The 8,998-nt window shown below is 44.2% G+C and overlaps 1 protein-coding gene across 1 annotated transcript in view; it reads right to left on the bottom strand.

Moving 5' to 3' along the window:
• Positions 1–8,697, bottom strand: part of NR2E1 (nuclear receptor subfamily 2 group E member 1) — a 29,203-nt gene extending 20,506 nt beyond the window's left edge. Inside the window, exon 1 of the mRNA XM_019538183.1 lies at positions 8,526–8,697. Coding sequence (XP_019393728.1) covers positions 8,526–8,697 — 172 coding nt within the window. The remainder of the gene's footprint in view (positions 1–8,525) is intronic.
• Between the last annotated feature and the right edge of the window lie 301 nt (positions 8,698–8,998).

Genomic DNA, 8,998 nt, shown 5'->3' with positions numbered 1-8,998 from the left:
CGGAGCCGTGCTCCGCGGGAGCTGGCGCAGGCCGGCGCCAGCCCGCAGCTAACGGGGCTCGGGGCCCCGCGGGGAGCCCAGCCTGCCCGCACCCGGGGCCGCACTGCCACGGCGGCCGTGCCTTTCTGCCCGCTCCTTGCGGCGAGGCGGCGAGGCCGGGCGCGGCGAGCAGTGCTGAGCCAAGAGCCCCGCGCCTCCCAGCTCGGCCGCTGTGCCCGAGCCCCAGGCGGGCCGGCCCGGGAGGGGCACAGCCAGAGAGCCGGAGGGATCGAGACACGCTCCCAGCCCTGCCCGGGAACCGGGCGCGGGGGCAAGGGAAGCCGAAATGAAGGTGGCAGGCACCCCCCCCACACACCTCTGTGCTGGCCTCGCTACGCCCTCTCCCCCGCCTGCCGGCCTCGCCGCCTTGGAAGCGGGCGTCCCTTCGCAGCGCAACGACTCCCCGCGTTTCGGAGCCTCGCGGTCCCCGGCGTCGGTGGGGTCGCTGCAGCCAGGGGCAAAAGCCAACGCTTGGCAGAGACGTTTGTTTCCCAGGGTTTGCAGGGGGACACCCCCTGGCGTGGGAGGGGAAAAATCAAATCAAATCAACTTCTCCCGGTGTCCCTGCAGCGGGACCTGACCATGGGAAAGCAGAGCAAGACTTGTGGCCCGCACCCCTCTCCCCCGCACGCACGTGCGTGCCAGCCGGCCTGGGCCGGGGCTGTGAGTTCTCCGTGGAGATGCCGTCCGGTCCAGCCTCAAGGACATTTGGGCAGACGAGCCTTTTCTTCGGACACTGAGTTGTTCCCGTTGCCTGTCTCAGGACAGTGCTCAGAAAGCCCCGCTTGGGGCTGGGTTGGGCAGGGCCGATCCTGCCCCGGGCAGGGGGTAGGACCCGTGGAGGTACCTTCCAACCCTACTTCTCTACCATCCTCTGGTCCTGCTGGGATGGGAGGTGCTGGCAAAGCCCCGCTTGGGCTCCCGGCAGCCGAGTGAGAGCCAGCTCATCTCAGGAAAAAGTGACTCGAGTGGGAATCGATGTAGACCTCGCCCCTTCTATTATTTAACATGCCACCCGATCTTTTCTGGAGGAGGAAGTTCATAGCCATGAATGGCTTTGGCAAGATTATTTTACAATCCGCGGGGTAGGAGCATTCAACGGATAGCCTGCATTCCTCCAGTTCCCTTCCTGTAAACGATAGCGCCTAATTTACCTGTCAAAGATGTGCCATTGCTGTAGGAAAAGCTTAGCAGCTGCCCTCACGGGAGCACGTTTTTGGGTGTATCGGCGTGGGTGAAAATAGGCAGGCTCCATTTCTTTGCACGGGTCGGTTTCCAAAGCACACTGGTGTTTCATTTTAGAATTAAAAATAATGACTCGCGCATTCCTGTGATCTAAAATAATCTAGCCTAAACGAGGGACGGCTCTTTTGCACCATAAAGACAATGTGCAGATATCCAGGTTATTCAAACAAGCAGAACTGTGCATCCTCGGATGCTTACGCTAAAATGGGTAGTAATCACGGAAGGAGGACTCTAGTAAAATAGCTGAAAATCTTATTATACCGAGCAATTTTCCGTAAGGCGCAGGGTCCTTTCCCCCCCTGCTTTGATCAGAGATGTTAATAACTTGAAGATGACATTTTACTCTTCATATATATAAATTCTCTGCGTTTCCAAGACCACTTGCCATTCTTGTAAGAAAAAAAGGCAAGAAGGAATTTGAAGAAATGTTGTGTGTGGGATAAAATTGTCATGATTGTGGATGCTTGGTGGCTTTTTTCTATTTCTCACATGTCATTATTTAATGCATGATTTGGCACAAAAATTATTGCTATTTAAGGGTACAGTCTTGCAAGATCTTACTTGTGCAATCCCACTGAAATGAGTAGGACTACTGCCATGAAAAAGGATCTACAACATCAATGAGTACTGTTGAATTACATACACACATATGTGCATATATTGAATTACATACATATATCAAATCATTTTCTATGTATGTGCAATTATAAATAATAATATAATATAATATTCTAAAATAGTGTTGATATTATCAACACTATAAGTGTATACATATATACAAAATCGATGATATATGTGCGCATGGCTATGTAATAGTGTTAATATAGCAGTGAAACCTACTGTATTGCTATGCATGCTTTGGGAGTGTAAATAGCTATCACAGTTCACAAGTGGTGTTCATAAACTTTAAATTAAATTTCTTACAGGATTCCAGAATAATGCAAGTGTTTTATGGTCATTTTTTGGCTCTCTTGTGCTGTAGCAGCAGAGACAAGGGGATTTATTATTTGTCCATGATGTTATTTCCTCTCATTGTGTCTTATCACCCCCTAAAAACAAAAGAGCAACTCTTCTTAAAACAAAAATACTTCTTTTCCTCTTGCCTTGTGCTTATTACCTATTAACTGGAACTAAAGCTCATAGCTCTACAGTGAAAGTAGTTTTTTGGAGGTGGGACGAGAGACCAGGGAGATTCAAGCTACAAGAGGCAGTGGATGACTTACTTTCTGTTGACAAAAGTCATAATTAAACAATGAGAGAATTACTTTCATGAGAGAGAAGTGCCTATATGTCTGAGGGTGGTGGGCTTGGCTGGACTGTGATGCTCTTATTTTTCTGTTAATAGGGGACAGAGCAGGAAGGTCAGCTTAACCTTGGAAGTGATGAAGGAAAAGACTGAGCTATTTTTCTGGGCTTGGAGAAACCAGAATTTAACATGAATTTAGATGAGCTATCCTCATTTCCCCACATTAACTGATGATACCAGATGGAAAGGGCTACCATGTATCTCACACAGGAATGAAGCTTTTACATGAAGGGTAAGCTGACCTCTAAATGGTAGTGCAAAGAGTGCAGATGTCTTGAGAACCTAGATTAAAGTCTTCTGGATTTGTAGGTCCATCCTGGAGGCTGAGCCTTCTTCCTTCCAAGCCTTCTTTTCTATTTAAAACAGCCTTTCTTCAGTAACTTCCAGTGATCTCCTTTCACTTTGTCTTTCTGGGGGGAAACACTGGATCATTCATTCCCTTTCAAAAAGTTTTGTAAGAATTCCTCAGCACTCAGTGACTGCTGACCCCTCCTGCCAACGTCCCCAAGAACCCCCCTCCCAATAAGTCTTGAATAACAGGGAAAGTATGAAAAACCTTGGACGGCATACTATACTATAGTCCCCTACCAATTGTAGTAAATGGTTAGCACAAGGCATTAGTAACATTTTAATGGCGACCATTCCAAAAGTGTCACCGTAGACTTACCAAGGACTTTTCATGCATGTCTTCAGTGACTGTGAAAGCCCAAAGCAGGAATTCTTTGGACACGGCAGTGTGGTATGCTATACTGGTAGAAGTTGTAACTCCAGCTTCTGGAATGGGATGCATATGCCTTCCTGATATGTTTCCTCCCTATGCTCTAGGACTTTTAAATCTCAATTCATTCCTAGTCAGCATATCTGGGTTCTTGATCCTGTAAACAAAATCTTTTATTGGTCCCTATTTCTGGTGTTAAGTGTCTTTCTGCTTTTCCTCTTTCTTTTTATTTTGGAAGCTTGTGACTCATGATGTCAGACACTCATTTTGAAGGATTATGCTTTGCACATTTGGGGCAGTAAACTAACTCTGCTAGTCACACTGAAAAGAGCTATTCTAACAAACTTAAAACTCAGTGCAAGATACCACTTCCAAGATGGGTGCCACCTAGGGAAAGCAAAGGTGTTACTTGGCAACACACCTATATGATCACCGTTACTGGGTTTTTGGGAAAAGCCTTGATGTCTCTTAGGGGGTGGTGAATATGAAGCCCGCAAAAGCCTCAGCAAGTTCCCTGGTGAAATAAAGCAACACTGGGTAAACAGGCTGTTGTATGGTTACATATAGGGGAAAGTTATTTCTGTTACTTCTCTGCTTTCTGTTTCTGCTCTTTTTCACACCACTGTTTGGGGCAGAAGTCTGGGCCTGGTCAGGCCATGCCTTACTAGGCACTGGGGCAAGGTGTGTCAAGGATCATGAGAACAAAAATAAAACCTGAGTATCTCATGCAGGCAGAAGAGAGCATAAGCTGGTTGGCTCTCTCACAGAATAGGGGTGGGGAAAGAGCATGTGTATCTATTGGAAAGATTACATATTGTGGTATGAAACTCTATTTTACATGCTTATGCTTCTCTTGTCATTATAGTCTTGGTGCTTTCCAATAGCACATTAAACAGCATGACTAACCTTTACATTTGTTCCCTCATCCTTTCCCCAGGGGAAAAAGTACATGCAAGAGCCTTCTTTTTGAAGTTATTACATTATAATATATACTCTTTATATAATATATACTTACCTGTTTTCTGTGGTTATGTTATGTTTATGTTAGAACAAGCAAGATCTAAGAAACTCACCTTACATTTGAGTTGGTGAGATTTGTGATGGTATCTAGCTCCTATGAGAGTTCATTCCACAGTATTAATTTGGTCCCTGAAGCATAGGCATGTCAGGGCACCTTCATGCCATGGGCAGCAGCATCACATGGGGCAGTGCTGGCTGCTATGCTGTCAGTGGTCATAGTTATTTTTGCTCACTCCTTCCCCCCCACAAGGCAGCATCCAGGGCTGCTGCCCCAGTTGCCCCCTCAGCCATGCTACTGCTCTGAAGAAGCTTGTTCTCACACCTTAAAGCCTGAATGCCTAATTGATATAAATGGTAGTGTGCAAGAGGTGTAGGTGTTTCTCCTGGCAGGGATGTGATGGGGGAAAAAACACATGTCCTTGGGTAATGCACATGATGAAGTACCGCAGAGGAGCAGAAAGGTGAAGGATGAATAGTTTTGTATTTGGATGTTTCATATGATGAGTGCAAGGGTTTGCTAAGTGGCACTGTAAATGGATGGAGCATGAAGGGAAAGGGTGAGCCCACATAGAGCTTTAGACTATTAGAAGCCTCTCCACCAGGATCATGTTTTCTCCGGTGTGGGAAGGAAGTAGCTTATTACCTGTCTCTCACCAAATATTCCCTAGAGTAGCGGCTGGTGGGGACCATCCCCTGCCCTTTGATTTTCAATCGTGTTTATAGGTAAAATCAAAACAAATGAAAAAGACCTATTATTAATTTGAACAGAAATAACTTGATAAAGTTCTGTGGCCTGTGGTATGCAGGAAATCACATTGGGTGATCACAGTATTCCTTTCTGGTCCTTTTTCTGGCCATCCATGAGTTAATGAGTTTTGATTTCACATAATTGGTTAACCATTGACATCTCTCTTGGGCACAGCCAGAATATCTGACTCAGAGTATTTTTCTTCAACTAATATTTTTCAAGTAAGAGAAACAAAAGTTTATAAGCAGAGAGAATGGTAAGTGGAATTGATGCTTGAGACTGTCCTCTAAATATTATTCCTACCAGGTGCATACATTAAATTTAATCTTCTTTATTATTTCATTTGTATTTTGACACACAAAATATTGAATGTGTCTATCTGATGCTAGGTACATAGTATTCAAGTGCTTCATTCTCTGTAATGTGTGTCATATCACTCAATGATTACATTAGATGATATTCGTATAGCCTCTATGTATAGGTTCTATATGGATATTGTCAGGAGTGGCGCTAGGGGAGGTTTAGGGGGCTATAGCTACCTCAAAATTTTCCTTAGCCTCCCCATAGCCACCCCTCCCAGCGCCACCTTTGTCCAAGCCCTCTTCCTTCCCCCCACATGCTACTGCTGCCCTGCTCCCACTCACAGCCCACAGAGGCATGGCATTTAAGTGGGTATTGTTAAAAAAACAAGTAACTATGTTTGGCCAGAAGATGTATAGCATAGCCCTGCCCCTCCAATTTTCTGTCCAACCCACCTTAGCCCCCCATTGGGAAGAGGCTGGTGCCACCCCTGGATATTGTATATGAACCTGGAGGATATAGGTACTGTGTGTAAAAGCAGAAGAAGTGCTATCTAGGAAAAGAGTCACTGCAGTTGCAAAATATTTCAGTCACCGAGCTTCTTCTCAGTACTTTTTATTCATCACAGATGAAGCAAGGCGCTCAGGACCACTAGGCTTATTCGCAGCATTAATGAAATGCCCCATTAATCGCCTATGTCCTTGGAAAAGGAAATGTCAGGCTCAGCATGTACACCCACATTGGTATCTGACCCCATTAGGACAATCAGAAGCAAAATCCCTAGCAAAGCAGTTCTAACTGGTATCTTGACTTATTTGTTACTTAATTAGTTAGAAATAAATCCCAGTGCCTTATTAGGCTAGTAGCTTAACTGCAGATACATTCATTTTGGAGAGAAAGTATTTAAGTTTAATCTATTTATACAAATTTGTGTTACCACTTACACCAATGACACCATTGAAGATAGTGGAGCAATGCTGATGTAAAACTAATGCAGTGAAGCTAGAGACAGATCCAGTGTATTTGGAGGAAGGAAAAGCTACAGTATGCCAGATTTATGCTTTTAAATCATAAAAGAAAGGACACAGACAAGTAGCTGTTGATACTATTTGTAGCTATGCTGCAACATTTTAAAACTTTGTACAAAAGTATTAAAGAAATAATGGGGGCAAAGGGGTGTATGTGTGTGTGTGTTTATTTGGAAAGGCTGTCTCAAATGTTACTCTGTTTATTATAGATCAATGACAGGTGGACTGGTTCCACACTTTGTGTGACTATCAAACAAAGGATTGTAGAAAAATAAGGCTGGAGGGACCTCAAGGGATCTCTAGTTTGATCTTCTGCTCAAGGCAGGATCATCCCCATTAAAGCTATCCCGACCAACATTTAGCAAACCTACATTTAAAAACTTTCAAGGATGGAAAATTAACTTCTCATATTTCCAGGCTTGGAGCAGGCAAGCAGGTGGGCAAGGGTCTGCTGGGGATTTTCCTTGAAGATATATCCTAGCAGCCCAGAAATCCTTGTATCAGATTCAGGTAACCACGGCACCAATCTGGATGCAGCTACATGGGTATGAACCTCTATAGGCAATTTGGTCTAGTCCTCAACTACCCTTACAGTTAGAAAATCTCCTGTGCTACAATTTAAGCCCAATGCAGCTTCTCCTAGTCCATGTGGACACAGAAAAATTGATCACCATCATATTTATAATGGCCCTTTTCATATTTGAAGACTGTTATCCAACCATTCCTACATCCACCTCTCTTGCTAAATCCCCACAAGGAATAACAGGTTGCACTAAGATGCTGGGAAGCTCATTCTGCATATCTTTTCAAAGGACTAGATTCTGAACTGTAAGCAGACTCCACTAACTTTAATTGTGTCTATTTACAGGAGCTGAGGCAGTGCTCCAACATGTCTATTTAAGGAACTTCAGAGCCAACAGAAATAAAGATTTCCATATGCAACATGGAGTCAGTTGATGGTGATGCTGCTTGAGACTATTGAATCAAGGAGTGTAGCTTGATCTTATAAAAAGTTGAATAATAGTATGATCACAGTAACATTTATTGGCTTGCTGTATGATGTCAGATAAGAAGTTGCTTCATCACTGGTGGTGTTCAAGTTAGAAGAGGTTGGACAGCCACTGGTTGGGGATGATCTAGACGAAGCCATGGCTATGTTCTACTATGGGTATTTCCTACACTTTTGGGCTCTGCTGATTGCTGCAGGAGGGAATTCTGCCTTCTCTGCCCCCCTGGATGCTACATGTGCCAGGGTTATTTTTTTAAGCCTTCCTCACAGGCATTGGGCTTTGGCTGCAGCCAGGGCTGGGGATTTTGACTGGGGTTTGCCCTGTTGGGACTTAAAGCTGGAGGTTCCTGGTTAGCTAGGGGGTCTTGCCAGACTGATCACCATATTTGGGGTTAGGAAGGAATTTTCTCCAATGGTCATATCCTTCAGGGTAAGATCACTTAGAAAGGTTAGGAAGCAAATATAGCACTGTATACTGCATTGTACAATTGGCCAGATACAGAGTCTGCCCTCTTCTGACATTTTGGTCACTGATGAAGGCAGGCTAGTGAATGAGATGGACTAGTGGTCTGATTTAAACACAGCAAATCCAAGTGTTCTATGAGCTAAGTAATTAACAAAACATAGAGGTTTGTTTTAGGCATACAAAGTCATGCTTATCAACCAGCTGTACTCACCTTTTAATCCCTGAATGTATTATGCAGTATCCCACATGCATGTTTGAGGGACATATTCTAACTGTTCAGTCCTTAATTGTAAGTACTGGCTTCATTGGTTTCAGTGGGTCTGCTCATGTGAATAAGGCTTGCAGAATGAATGAACACATGTCCAGCTAGGCACACGTGCATGGATTTGAAATAACAATTGATCATGTGTCAGCTGAGGTTTCACTCATTGAAATGCAATGCCCTTCTTTTTCAGTGGTTCTTAGAGTGTGGTCCCTGGAGTTCACTCTGAGATTTGTAGTCTGATCTGTACCATGAGCAAAGCCATCAACTCAGGAGCAAGGCAGAATTCTGCATACCTTAACTTTGTGAGTTGACTTCCTTCTCCTGACTGAGGCAGAGACTACTAATAAAAAGTGGACCAGCTGGCCCTCAAGGGAAACTTACCTTTGTCTATGAGTACCCTGCCAGAAGAGAGAAGCTTTAGCTTAATACTGGGATTTCCTGGGAGTTCCATTGGTGAATCCTGCACCAGCATCTCTCCTAGGTATCCTGATGGAGCAGGTGTCGACCACCATAATGTGCTGGTCAGCTCCTGGCCAACTACTGAAGCTTGCATCACTGCAATCCCCCCAAATGCTATCCTTGGATGGATTTTTCATTTCCAGGCATCCAAAGACTAGAAGATAAATCACCGGTATATTGATGATGGCATATGAACAATCTGTGACAATGCAGGGCTTACTCTTAAATGCAAAGAGACCAATATCTACTTTTAACAATAAAAGCAAGAAGGACACATATATTTTAAACTGAATACTGATCTTTCAAGATATTTGTTGTCCTGGCTGTTGAGTTCACTCATTACCTTTCACAAAGGTAGAAACTAGAAACTAGAAACTTTCACAAACTAGAGTAAG

Source organism: Crocodylus porosus, unplaced genomic scaffold (assembly GCF_001723895.1).
Source record: "Crocodylus porosus isolate Cpor-Errol unplaced genomic scaffold, CroPor_comp1, whole genome shotgun sequence".
Classification (NCBI taxonomy): Eukaryota; Metazoa; Chordata; order Crocodylia; family Crocodylidae; genus Crocodylus; species Crocodylus porosus.
Note: the sequence above shows the minus strand (reverse complement) of the source record. Positions and strands in the feature narration are given on the sequence as shown.